Source organism: Neofelis nebulosa, chromosome 12, assembly GCF_028018385.1.
Source record: "Neofelis nebulosa isolate mNeoNeb1 chromosome 12, mNeoNeb1.pri, whole genome shotgun sequence".
NCBI classification, from domain to species: Eukaryota; Metazoa; Chordata; class Mammalia; order Carnivora; family Felidae; genus Neofelis; species Neofelis nebulosa.
Genome location: NC_080793.1, coordinates 36,160,316 through 36,174,635, shown reverse-complemented (window position 1 = coordinate 36,174,635; position 14,320 = coordinate 36,160,316). Strand labels below are relative to the sequence as shown.

The 14,320-nt window shown below is 38.4% G+C and overlaps 1 protein-coding gene across 4 annotated transcripts in view; it reads left to right on the top strand.

Annotated features, from left to right (window-relative positions):
• Positions 1 to 350: 350 nt before the first annotated feature.
• The window catches only part of ZCCHC7 (zinc finger CCHC-type containing 7), a 256,065-nt gene continuing 242,095 nt past the window's right edge, over positions 351 to 14,320 (top strand). The window contains exons 1-3 of one of the 4 annotated variants that reach the window (XM_058694893.1): positions 398 to 486; positions 835 to 953; positions 5,313 to 5,946. In XM_058694893.1, coding sequence (XP_058550876.1) covers positions 5,334 to 5,946 — 613 coding nt within the window. In that variant the 5' untranslated portion in view covers positions 398 to 486; positions 835 to 953; positions 5,313 to 5,333. Of the gene's footprint in view, positions 491 to 834; positions 954 to 3,703; positions 3,800 to 5,312; positions 5,947 to 14,320 lie in introns of those variants that run through there. The other 3 variants (XM_058694890.1, XM_058694892.1, XM_058694894.1) reach the window with 3 other exon arrangements.

The following is a 14,320-nucleotide window of genomic DNA, read 5'->3' as shown; positions in this document are numbered from 1 at the left end:
AAAGAGGGTTCCCCGGAGGTCAAGACAGCAGGAGGCGGAGCCCGTCCGGAAACCCGCCCAGGGGCATCATGGGAGATGTAGTTTTCCTCGCCGGCACAGAAAGGGTGTGAGGTCTTCCCTGATTTTGCCTACTAAGTAGCATCCCCTGCGTGCAAGTCTTTAAAGCCAAGTGTTACCCCATTATAGATGTAGCCTAGGTATCTTTGAAAGAAGTCACGAAGGGGAAGGGACAAAGCAAGGAAGGCAACTCAACAGATTATCAGCAGGGAAATGAAAGGGTTAACAGTTATTACGCATGCGCACAGAGGGCTCGCCGGGTAGGCGGGGACGGAAGACAACTCCCGGGAGCTGTGTTTTCCCCGGAAGTGCCTTCCCTCCTCCCGGGTCCGCGCGGACGCGGTTTCCTTACCTCATTTGTCCTCGCCCCTCCCCATCCCTCTACGCGCTTTGGTTCCTGGTTGGTGCTTCCTGGTCGCAGCCGCGGCAGTGAGTATGTGTGTGACGGACCCCCAGCCGCCCGCGGCCGGGGGACCCCTGCCCGCCCTCCGCCTCTCTCGCAGGGCTGTGGAACTAGCTCGTGTCCCCTCCCCGGCCTCCGCGCCCCCCGTCTGTCCCTACTCGTGGCAGGGTGCAGCTCGTGGCCCCTCAGTCGTGTTCTGCCTCTTGCGGCTCGGCTGACCGGCTGGGGTGTTCGCTTCTCCCTACTCGGCCAGGGGCGAGGTCGTGGTTCAAAAAACGCTGGGCACCCATGGCCTTGGTGGGGGTGGCGTTTCTACCCCATGCCTTTTATCCTCCCCCAGGTCCCGTTTTTTTTTTTTGTTTTTGTTTTTTTAGGGAAGCCGGTCGGTCAGTTAAACGCGGAGGTCCTGCCTCACTGAGGGAGCCCGGCCTGTGGGGGACCGAATAGCCCAACTCCAGCCTCTGCTGTCAGAAGCAACAGCTACAACTGTGGGGTCAGAAAATTTTAGGGGGTTGTGCTACTTGTCCTATGTAAAACAGGGGGATTTGGACTGTGTGCACCAAGATTTGCTATATCCCTCACATCCTGTGAGCCCGCAGTTAACTTCCAACTTTAAAAGCTGCAGGTGCAGTGGGAGAACTGGCTGGGAATCAGCAGGCCTCCGTTCTAGTCGTGGCTCCACCACTGAATCGCTGGTGACTCTAGGAATCTCATGTTTAGGCTGAATTTACCTCCGTTTCACATTACAGGGTCCAGTGAGGAGATCTTTAGGCTCAATGAATCAATAAGCTTCTCAGAGAGCCCGTTTCTGTATACATAAAATGAGAGCGTGGAAGTTAGTGACTGTCCATTCCAAGGCTCTTGACTTTGTGTTTTGAATACTTTTGCTGTAACATACAAAGACTCTGAAATGGGCTGTGTGTATATTTCAGACAGGATTACCTTTGGGGGACAGTTCAGTATTGTTGCTTTCCAGAATCTGAGGGTAGGGGATGAACTGAGGAAGACCTGGAAGTGAGGATTATAAAGTGGCTACAAGAGTAAGGTGCTGTGTAGTAAAAGGAAGAAGGTTTGAGAGAAAGGTGAAGGAAGTGTTTTGAGATAGGATTAGTTATCATAAAAAGACTATGTATACCAAGAACAGCTAGACTTGTCTGAATAAATTTAGCATAACTTTCTCCCACCAATATCTTGTATTGTCTCTTTTTTTTTTTTTTTTTTTTTTTGTGAGCGTCGTTTCACATATTTGAGTTCTCTACCCTAGTCAGATTTGCTTCAGAGTGAAAATTATATTTGAAGAATAGGTAGAGATTTTCATTCTAGACTGAACTTAATAGTGTTTCAAATCTGTCACTGTCAGGATAGCTAGCAGAGTATATAAATATAATAGAGTATGTCAGAAATTTTAAGTTGAAAATCAACTATGTCTATTAATCACTTTCCAGTGAACATTGGACTTAAGAGTAATCTGTGATTTGAATGTTGAAATGGATACCTATGTCATCAAGAAGAAACATTTAGGCTAAAAGTTCTTTGAAAGGAAATAAGAGCAAAAGGTCTGGAATGACCAGCTGGTAGACTGTTAGAGCAGAAAAGTATTGGCCTCAAAAATACTATAGTAAAATATAAAAGCTTAAAATAAGCCTTAAGTTGTGTAGCTTAAAAATTTTTAGTGAATGAAAACTACTCCCACTTTTGAATGGTGAGAGTCTTTGCAGTGATTCTCTATGCCTGTTTTTTATTAGTTAAACCATTTTAATTTTATGAATAAATTTTATTCTCAAACTGGGTGTTTTAGGTTTTAAGAACCATCTTCTTTGGTCATGGGATTGCTGTACTCTTGAGTACCAACTTGCAAGGTTCTTGGATGGTAAAGTGATAATAAATTCACATGTATGCTTTTCCTTCCAATTAAAATGCTTCTTTCATAGTTTTTATACTCCACTGGGAAGTGAAATGGATATTTTTGAGATAAACTTAGGTGTTAGAACCAATGCAAATATAGCTTTGAAGGAAGCTTTTTTAAAAAAAAATTTATTTGAAGTTATTTTGGAAAAGTGAAAAAAAAAGTCTTAGTGAACACTTGGCTAAGAGTCAGGGAAATGTGAATCTGTCCCACCTATGTTCTTAATCAGCTGCATAACCTCGGATAGGCTTCCTTATCTCTTTAGGCTTTAATTTCCTTATGTGTAAATTGAGGAGGTTGTGTGAGATAATCAGGAAGGTCTCTTTGAGGTTTAAAATTTTGTGGCTCTCATAGGGGCCTTATGTTATCTAGTTAAGTATGCTTGAGATCGTATATAATGATTAAAAGCTGAGAAAGTCTTCTAGTTCAAGATGTGTGTGTGTATTTATTTATTTCATATTTGTCCTGCGAGTGTATACTTAAAAAAAATTAAATGCATTTGAATGTGATTAAAGTAGTACATAAACATAAACCAAAATAGCCTCGGGCAAACCTTAACCCTGGCATACATAAGCTACATAAAGAGCAGAGCAAGTTATGCTGAGCACAATTTTCAAGTACAGAAGATACAAAATCCTCTTAAAGGCCATAGGGGCTAAATTGTTAAATTCATTTTTCTACATTTCAAGGAAAGAGATAAACCCCTAGACCCAAGGAAGTCAGTTTTTATTATATTTCTGTAGTTTATTTTTGGCATACATTCACAGGTGTGCCCGTGGCTCTTTTCTTAATCCCTTTCCTTTGGGATGGTTCCAAGAGTAGTACAAATTTGTAACTCTGTAATTTAGCTCTTTTAATTTTTTCTGTGCTGCACTGGAATTATGTTATTTATGTTTTATCAGTATGGATCCAGTGAGGATTTTGAAGGAAGCATAATTCCTTTGACTTCTTTCAGAATTAATTTACCTATTAAATAAAAAGGAAAGAATTCATCTTTTATTTGAATTGCTCTGAGGCTAACATTTCAATATAAACTGATAAATGCTATGAGCATTATTATTCAGACAGCCACATTTAACTTGTATGACAACAACAGCATAGCAACCTGAAGGACAGTATAAGAATGGAACAGGTGTATCGTAACTTTTAGAAGAAAAAGGCATTTAAAAGTTGGTTTCTTCCCCCCACCCCCACCTTTATTGAGGTATAATTAACAAATAGCATTGTGTAAGTTTAAGGTGTACGATATCATGATCTGTTGTATGAAATAACTACCACATTGAGATTAATTAACACAGCCATCACCTCACATACTGTCTTCCTTTTCTTTCCACCAGTGAGAACATTTTAAGATCTACTCTTAGCAGATTTCAAGAATACACTACTGTATTGTTAACTCAGAAGTTATCATTTTTACTCCCAGCTTTGTTGAGGTATAACTGAACATATAACATTGTGTAAGTTTAAAGTGTATGACACGGTTTCTTTATTTCTGTGAACAGAAAAACTCCATTGTAAGGAGTGCATTTTTGGCTTTTGTTCATTTGCTTCTTGGAGTCAGCTGGTTATATTACCAAAACTACCATCAGAACACTGACATTTGGGGCTGAAAATTGGTAAACTAAAAACAGCTGGTCTTTCTGAATTGCATTTGTATAGCTAAAAAGGACGTGGAAAGAGTAAATTTTCATTGTAATTGTTCTTTAGGCTGTCCCTGATTTTTGAACAAAACCTGAGTTATTTTTCCAGAGCTCTCATTTGGATCAGTGTTCCATCAGTACCTCATTGAAACATCTGTGTAGATTTTGTGTTGATATGAGAATAGTTGGAATAGTTGGAGACAACTGTGAACTTCGTCCCACCATAATTTCCATATTTTAGGCCCATACTAGATTTATTAGTACCGAAGAGCAAATGCCAGATAATACTATTCTTTTATTTATTTATCCGTTAATTCAACAGACATTCATGCAGGTCCTGCCAAATACCAGTTACTCTGCTTGGCTTTGGGGATCCAGTGTTTAACAAAGTGCATATAGTTTCTGCTCTCCTGGGCTATGTCGTCTGTTTTTGTGGGAGATTTACATTGAATTAGTAATTAGAACTGTGGTGAGTGTTTTGAAATGTAAAGTGCAATGGAAGCCTATAAAAGGGACACTTAATTTAGTCTGGTGGGTCAAGGGAAGCTTCTCAGAAAAGTGATGTTTAAGCTGAGTGGAAGGTGAATAAGATTTAATATGCCACAGTAGGAAAATAAAGTGCTCCTGTAGCTAGGAGTTTGCCTCAGTTTTAGGTCCTTAGTGTGTGTTTCATACACATCTTTATTGCTAGTACAAAAGTAAACCATGGCTTATCACGTATTTTTATGTATTCTTTTAGTCAAGTTAAGGTCATGAGATTAATTTTTTGATTGAAAATAAAAATCTGCACTAAAACAGTAAATACGATGATTGTTTCCTGTAGTGGATTTTCATTAAAGTTGAAGTGATATTTCTATGTGAGAATGCATATCTGAAAAGATGAGAGGAAGAGCCAGAACCAGGGAAGAGATGAAAAATGGACGGACTAGTGAGAATGACTTAAAACATTCTTGTGATTTTTAACATTTTAGGGGAAAAAAAATGTTTGGTGTCTGAAGCAGTGGATGTCAACCTATTTTTTCTTTCTGTCACACCTGCAAAATATTGTGTTTCCACTAATAGCTGTAAGTCAATTTGTTGGTAGTAATTTTCATTTGGGAGGGGTGGGCATTGTTAGAGTAGGTCATAACAGGATTTGGAAATCCTTGAAAAAAAGGTACTCTAAGAGGAAAAGGTATTTTAATATGTCACTGAGAACAGTGATGGCTTTCACAGAAGTTAGCTCTAAGGTGATATTGTTATGCACTAAACAGGCATGATCTGAGCTTTTAAAATACATTCTTTGTATGATTTTTCTCTTTTACAGCATCAAGATTACTGACTTTCCATGATGTTTGGTGGTTATGAGACTATAGAAGCATACGAAGATGACCTTTATCGTGAAGAGTCCTCTAGTGAACTGAGTGTTGATAGTGAGGTGGAATTTCAGCTCTACAGCCAAGTTCATTATGCCCAACATCTTGATAATGTCATTAAAGAGGAAGAACATGAAGAGAAGAACTCTGGGAATTCTGAATCATCCATTAGTAAACCAAATCAGAAGAACTTAATTATCCTTTCGGATAGTGAGGTCATCCAGCTATCAGATGGGTCAGAGGTCATCACTTTGTCTGATGAAGATAGTATTTACAGATGCAAAAGAAAGAATTTTAGAGTCCAAGCAAAAGAAAAAACCCAAGGTCCTCCTCCTGCATCTTTTCATTCTAATAAGTTGACTGATAAGAAATGCAAGAGGAATATTGAGAAGCCTAAATCTGAAGAGCTGTCGGGTACAATCCGAGAGGTCATGATTATAGAGGTCAGTTCAAGTGAAGAGGAAGAGAGCACCATTTCAGAAAGTGATAACGTAGAGAACTGGATGCTGCTGGGATGTGAAGTTGATGATAAAGATGATGATATCCTTCTCAATCTTGTGGGATGTGAAAACTCTGTAAATGAAGGTTAGTATCATGTTGGCCATTTTGAAAAGTAGTACCATCTTTAATAAGGAAGACTGCTTTTCCTAGACAAAAGACCAATAGGGTCTGCTCCATTTAATTCCTCACCTTTCAGTCTTGTTTTTTGGCTTGTTTCTCATGAGACTCTTACCAGTGGCTGCTCTAATAGTGGTCTGTCTGAACATCAGAAAGAGTATGTCAGAATATCAAAGACACTCTGCTTCTACTGTAAGCAGATTCATAGCTGCTTCTTCCTGTTTGGCTAGAGCCAGTTCTGGACCTGAAATCTTAGTCCCCCTCTCTCTCTACTTGGTATCACAGGTGAGTACTCCATCCATCTCTGACATTGGTCCTGTGTTCTCATTTGGCCAACTCTGTTGGGACTGCCTCTTCCTAAGTGATTTGCTTACCTAGGAATTAGCCAGGTAGCAAGCATGGGGAATGCTTGATACACAGAGGATATGGAATTAGTATTGAGATTTTAGGAACTCTACAGTCACTAAGATAGACTCTGAAAAGCTGTAAGTCTACAGTAGATTATAGGAGAAACCACATCACCAAAGATTGAAATTTTGGTGTGAGCTTTGTCTTCTCTGTCATATATTGCATCTAATCTTGATGCTTATTCCTTTACAAAGTCCCTTTTGTTTCTCTCCCTGTATGCCTAATGCTAGACTCTTGCAGTGAGTGATTTCCTAAATGATCTTTTATATCTTCCCTGCACACTGTTGTTAAACTAGGAGTCTTGAAAGGCCCTTTTGCTCATGGTACTTTACTTTGCTCCAAAACCTTTAATAGTACCCACTTGTTCTCAGAGGAAATGATGGCATTGAATGTTGATCATGCTTTGGAGCCCCAGTACTTGACCCCTTTTTAAAAATTTATTTATTTATTTATTTATTTATTTATTTATATTTTTATTTTTAAATTTTTTAAGAGAGAGCACAAGTGGGCAAGAAGGGGCAGAGGGAAAGAGAGAGAGAGAGAGATAATCTTAAACAGGGTTCTTTCTTGCTCAGTGCAGAGCTTGATGTGGGACCCGGTCCCACAGCCCTGGGATCATGACCTGAGCCGAAATCAAGAGTCAGACACTCAACTGACTGAGCCACCCAGGGTTTTTTTGTTTTTTTGTTTTGTTTTGTTTTGTTTTTTTAGGAGACAAACTGTAGGTTTCCAGGCCATAGGATTTCCTAACTACTTAAATTTGCCCTTGTGGGAAAGCAGCCACAATACCTAAAAAAACAGGATGGCTATTCCAACAAAATCTTATTTATAAAAATAGGTAGTTGGCTCAGTCTATAACAGGCCAGCCCTTAGAAGTTGACAGCAAAAGGAAGAAATAGAGTAGTAGCTAGAACATGGAGTAGAATCAAGTAAAGTTTTCTCAGAATAAGATAGATCTGAAAATGTTTTTAGGTAGAAGGGAAAAAACTTTTGAAGGAGAGATTAAACCTGTTTGATAGATTGAGGTAGTGGGGACCAAGGAAGAGATGGGATCAGGTGTGTATGTCTGAATTAGCCTTAAAAGGGAAGAGGCACACCAGTAACTTCTAAAGTATCAAATAGAGAAGTAGTGAAAAAAAATAAATTCAGATGGATGGCAGATGAGGGGATATATGAGCATGTGTTTGATTTTCTTGAGAAAATGAAAGGAGAATTGGGAGTGGAAGTGGGCAGGGAGTACCTAGGAGCTTTGAGTGCGGAAAGCATGTTTAAGTGCTGTGGGAGATTCTCTTAGGCAGTGGTTCCCAGTATTTTGAAGATGACAACCTTTTTAACTTCACAACGGTTTGTGAAACCCTCCCCCCACATCACTGTAGTTATGTTTATAGTGCTTGTTAGTTGAGAAAATGCGTATTAGCAAAAAGCTGCTGTTTTAGTACTTTCTCACATGACGTTGTGTTTTATTAACCCCAGTATCTGCACATTGGAAAAATGTTAATACATATAGGTGTATATTTCTTTATATAATGCATGCCTCTGGGTATCCATTGTGATAGCTAATTGTGCAGCTCACCGGGAGTCTGAAGCTCATAGTTGGAAAATCATTGTGCTGATAAATCAATAAGCGAATAAAAGGATTACTTAGAAGTAGTATTCAATTAAAATTGAAACAATATGGACTTGCAGTGAACTCACTTTGAAGGATTTCATAACTTTTTCCAGTAATACTTGGCAGCCTGGAGCAAGATTATGGAAACCAAATGATCCAGGGTTAGGTGTACGGTGGGTCAAAAGCATTTAGCCTGTTCTTTCTTCAACCCTGACATTGCACCTGGTTTCATCAAACACTAATGTGTTGATAATGATCAGCCACTTTTCTTGAACTCAGGCTGTCCACCTTGCTGATTTTTTCCATTTGGGTATCTTATCGTCATTTCAGACTTAACATACTGAAAAGTTTGATAAATTGAAAGGGTTATTTTTCCACAGAAAGAGGAGCAGGTTAACTGGGAAGTGATTAGCAGTTCTCATTTTGCCCTGAGAACTAAGGTTTTTCAGGACAAAATGAAAGAGGTTAATGAGGGGTAGTGAGAATGGGGGTATAATAGGGTAGCTATATGGAGTGTGAGCCATATGGAAGTGAGGATTCTAGAAGAAAGGGAATGATAGATTTAGTCAGGTATGTTTTACAGGAGAGAAGAAACGAAGGAATCTAAAGAGATCTCTGGCAAACAATTTTAGTGTTTTCTGTTATTAGCAGATGATAAGAAGCATGGCTGTTACTGCATTTTGGAGGAGGGGACGTTTGTGTTTATTATTAATTGTGGAATTAACATAACAAAATTAACTATTTTAAAGTGTTCAATTTAGTGACATTTAGTATATTTACAATGTTATGGAACCATCATGTCTATCTAGTTCCAAAACATTTTTAGAACATTATGGATCTCTTTCTTCCCTCCTCTCCCTGATCCTGGCAACCACTAATCTGCTTTCTGTCTATGGATTTACCTATTCTGGGTATGTCATGTAAATAGAATCGTCTAATTAATATGTGACTTTTGTGTCTGGCTTCTTTTACTTAGCATAATGTTTTAGAGGTTTATACATATTGTAGCATGTATCATACTTCATTCCTTTTCAAGGCTGAATAATATTCCATTGTAGTGTTACACCACATTTTGTTTATCCGTTCATCGGTAGATAGACATTTGGGTTGTTTCCACCTTTTGGCTATTATGAATAGTGCTACTGTGAACATTCATGTATAAGTATCATTTGAATACCTATTTTGGGTATTATTCTAGCCATATACCTCAGAATAGAGTAGCGGAGATTCTGTTTCACTTTTGAGGAACCACCAGACTGTTTTCCACAGTGGCTGCACCATTATACGCTCCCACCTGCATTGTGTGAGGGTTCCGCTTAACTGCATTGCTTTTAACAATGATTTGTGATGTTGTGTATTTCTGTTGTGATGTGCTGGTTTACTTTGTTATTTCTTAGTTTTTTCTCCTAGTATTTTGTTTTTTATACTTTTTACTTATGTTGTCTTATGTTTTTCTAGAATGGCTTTTTTGGTATCACGTTTTTCTTGTATCTTTTCTTCTACTTACAGGTTTTAAAGAAACTGATTCTTGTAAGTGTGTATTCTCTTAAAGTTTAGTGTGTTTATGTGTATAAATTTATAACACCTTTTCTGCAACATTAGTAGCATTACTAATGTTTGGTACAAGACCCAAGTAATTCCAAATACTGTACTTCTTGATTCCCTTTGACATTCATTCAGCATATATTCCTCTTATCCATATTGAAATTTATCCCTTTGCTCCTAGGATGTGTTTTTTGTTCCAACCAAATTGAAACAAATTCTGCAATTCTGCAAATTAACTTGCTTGACTTTTATAAATTCTGACAAATATTTAAATGTATATCTCCTGTTTTATTTCCTTGATCTGCTAATGCCGTAATCCTATTTCTTTTCAGTTAATAAACAATATATTCTGCACTGATGTTTATCTGAGTGCGTTGTTACTCTCTAATGATTATTATCCTCTTTGTGAATAGATCTGAGTTCAGTTTATATAATAGTCTTTAGAGAGAAGATTTTTTTCATGTTGGTGGAAATTTCTAGAAATTCTGGCATACTTTTGAAATGATGATTATTAAACAGTAGCAGTAGCTATTTGGTGTGCTGCTCCCCCTTCTCTCCAAACCCCCAAACTATGGCATGTTTAATTTTACTTTTAATGTTTATTTATTTTTGAGAGAGAGCGTGAGTGGGGGGAGGGGCAGAGAGAGAGGGAGACACAGAATCCGAAGCAGGCTCCAGGCTCCAGGCTGTCAGCACAGAGCCTGACCTGGGGCTTAAACCCATGAACTGTGAGATCATGACCTGAGCCAAAGTTGGATGCTTAACCGACTGAGCCACTCAGGTACCCTAAACTATGGCATATTTAAAATATCACTGTGACAGAAGGGATTGCAGGCTCTTGAGGGCAGGTCTTTTCCATACTCAGAAGCCTCCTTACAATATTTACAGTACTTCTTGGATATATATTAGTTCTGTATTTATTAGTTCTGTATAGCTAAATGACCAAATATTTATTGAGCATCTACTCTGTAGAATACATAGAGGGGATTTAAGATGATAAAAGACATAGTTTTAGCTTTTTTTTTTTTTTTTTAAATTTTTTTTCAACGTTTTTTGTTTATTTTTGGGACAGAGAGAGACAGAGCATGAACGGGGGAGGGGCAGAGAGAGAGGGAGACACAGAATCGGAAACAGGCTCCAGGCTCTGAGCCATCAGCCCAGAGCCTGACGCGGGGCTCGAACTCATGGACCGCGAGATCGTGACCTGGCTGAAGTCGGACGCTTAACCGACTGCGCCACCCAGGCGCCCCAAGACATAGTTTTAGCTTTAAGTGGCTTAGTGTTTCATTGAAGAGACAAAATTTATGTAATACATGTATTATAAAAAGAAGCTGACACTAAGAAGCTAAGTAATTTATGGAAGTCTCTCCTTAATAGTGGGAGTTAAGTCTCTTAAAATCCTGATGGTAGATTAGTTGAAAACTTAACTACCTTAATAAAAATAGAATTAGTGAATTTGAGGTAGTGAATGAATGAAGGAATATGTAAGTACATACATATTTCCCATTTACTATTGTTAAATTTGTAGTAATGAGTGCAGTGCCATTCTTGCTCTATGGAAACTTCAGACTGTCCCCCACTACTTCAGTTTTACTTACACATTTGTTTTGCTTTAATACACAATCAGGCAGGGGCACCTGGGTGGCTCAGTCAGTTAAGTGTGTGACTTCGGCTCAGGTCATGATCTTGCAGCCCCATTTCGGGCTCTGTGCTGACAGCTCAGAGCCTGGAGCCTGCTTTTGATTATGTGTCTCCCTCTCTCTCTGCTCCTTCCCCACTTGTGCTCTGTCTCTCTCAAAAATAAACATTAATAAAAAATTTAAAAATACACAATCAGGCAGATAATACACAACTAGGAGGCCTTTTTTCCCCCTGCTGTTCTTCCTCTGAATGTTGGATGCGTTTCTGATTTTCTGATTTGAAGTTCTTTTTTTTTAAACTTTTTTTTAAGATTTTCTTTTTATTTTTCCTTCTCTTTTTTTCACTTTTTAAAAATTGTTTAATTTTTTAAATTTAATTTTTTAAAATTTGCATCCAAATTAGTTAGCATATAGTGCAACAATAATTTCAGGAGTAGCTTCCTTAAGCCCCTTACCCATTTAGCCCATCCCCCCCCCCCCCCCAACGCCTCCAGCAACCCTCAGTTCTCCATATTTATGAGTCTCTTCTGTTTTGTCCCCCTCCCTGTTTTTATATTATTTTTGTTTCTCTTCCCTTGTGTTCATCTGTTTTGTCTCTTTTTTTTTTTTAAATTTTTTTTTTTCAACGTTTTTTATTTATTTTTGGGACAGAGAGAGACAGAGCATGAACGGGGGAGGGGCAGAGAGAGAGGGAGACACAGAATTGGAAACAGGCTCCAGGCTCCGAGCCATCAGCCCAGAGCCTGACGCGGGGCTCGAACTCACGGACCGCGAGATCGTGACCTGGCTGAAGTCGGACGCTTAACCGACTGCGCCACCCAGGCGCCCCTGTTTTGTCTCTTAAAGTCCTCATATGAGTGAAGTCATATGATCTTTGTCTTTCTCTGACTAAATTTCACTTAGCATAATACCCTCCAGTTCCATCCACATAGTCGCAAATGGCAAGATTTCATTCTTTTTGATTGCCGAGTAGTACTCCATTGTATATACATACCACATCTTCTTTATCCACTCATCCAGTGATGGACATTTGGGCTCTTTCCATACTTTGGCTATTGTTGATAGTGCTGCTATAAACATGGGGGTGCATGTGTCCCTTTGAAACAGCACACCTGTATCCCTTGGATAAATACCTAGCAGTGCAATTGCTGGGTCATAGGGTAGTTCTATTTTTAGTTTTTTGAGGAACCCCCATACTGTTTTCCAGAGTGGCTGTACCAGCTTGCATTTCCATTTAAGATTTTATTTTTAAGTAATCTCTGCACCCAACGTGAGGCTTGAACTCACAACTCTGAGATCAAGAGTCACATGCTGTCTCTACTGAGCCAGTCAGGGCCCCTGGTTTGAAGTTCTTGATTAGCTTCCTGAGGTCCCATTGAGGCCTTAGGGTTGTAACACTTATGTAACGTGCTCAGCCTAGCCTTCCTCAGTACATGCAGTTTTATGATGAGGGCTTTGCTTATAATAAATTCATGCGAGATCATCGGCTTTCAGTGCTTGTTGTATCTGGCTTCCTGCTCTTTTTACTGAGGGATGTAGGAGTTTATTTCTAAGGTATAGGCTTCATTTCCTTCACTTTTTACTTTTTCCTAAGGATTTATATAACTGCCTGTTCTATCATTTGTTTTCCTTTTTGAAATTCTCACCCTTCACTTTCTTTCTTTTATTATCTCCAGTACTGTGACTTGCAATTCTCATATATTAGAAAGGTAGAGCTCCTGGTTGAAGAAAAGATGCGCCAAGGGAAATTAGCATGTTTCTTAATTTGTGAAGAGGATGTCAAGTTTGGGAAGGATTATTACGTAAGATAGCCAGATGATGGGGAGAGACAATAAGTGCTATAGGAATTATAGAGGCGTAATCAGCCACTTATTTTCCTGCATAGAGAAGGGTTATTAATAGCGCTGGGAGTAATTAGTAACTTTTTGTTAGTTTTTTGTTTATTATAGAAAATCTGAAGCATATAAAAATAGAATGTTACAATGAATTCAGTGTCTCATAGCCTAACTTATGACTAGTCTTTTCTCAGTTATAACTGCATACTCCTGTATTATTTTGAAGCACATCATAGCACATTTTGTTCATTCATATATATGTATATCTATATTTCTTTTTTTTTTAAGTATTTATTTTTTGAGAGAGAGAGAGAGACAGAGCATGAGCAGGGGAGGGGCAGAGAGAAGGAGACACAGAATCTGAAGCAGGCTCCAGGCTCTGAGCTGTCAGCACAGAGCCCCATGCAGGGCTTGAACCCACAAACCATGAGATCGTGACCTGAGCTGAAGTTGGACACTCAACCGACTGAGCCACCCAGACGCTCATGTAATATTTTTCAATATGTATTTCTGAAAGGAAAAGTTTCTTAAGAAACATAATCTTATCATTATCACACCTAAACAAATTACCAGTAATTCTTTTATTATTAAATACCCAGTCAGCATTCAGATTTCCTTTCCTGGCTCTTAATTTTTTTTCTTACAATTTATTTGAATCAGATCCATTTATTATAATTGGTTGATAACTTAAGTGTCCTTTCTAGATTCCGCTTTTATTTCTTTATTCTCTTTTTTTTTCCCCTTGTAACTTATTTGTTGTATTGGTTGTCCTGTAGAATTTTCTGTAGTCTGAATTTTATGGTATTGTTTAACATACTCCCGTGTCCCTGTGTTTCTTGATTAAATTCAGGTTTCTCTCCCTGTGGTTATGTTATCAACTAGATACATGGATAGGTTCATTTGTTTTATTTTGCTTTGGATATGTTTAATTTTTAGTTTTGCCGTTTATAAATTTAATTTGTTTTATAATTATAAAGATGTTTATAATATCCAGATTTAAGTCAATAAGACACAGTAAAATATATTCAGAGAAGTCTACCTTCTACTTTCTATCCAAGTCCTCACCCTGTTCTTGCCATTCCCCTTATGGGTAATTATTCAGAGAAAATTGATGGTATGTCCTTATATAAAAAAAAAAATGTAAGCAAATATGTGTATGTCTTTGAAATCTTTCTCCCCCTTCTTAAACATTAGCATACTATTCACAATTTGCTTTACCCTCCCCCTCCCTCCTCCCGTTGGCAATATAGCCTGGAGATCAGTCCATTGTACAGTATATGTAAAGATAGTCCTCATTTCTAGGA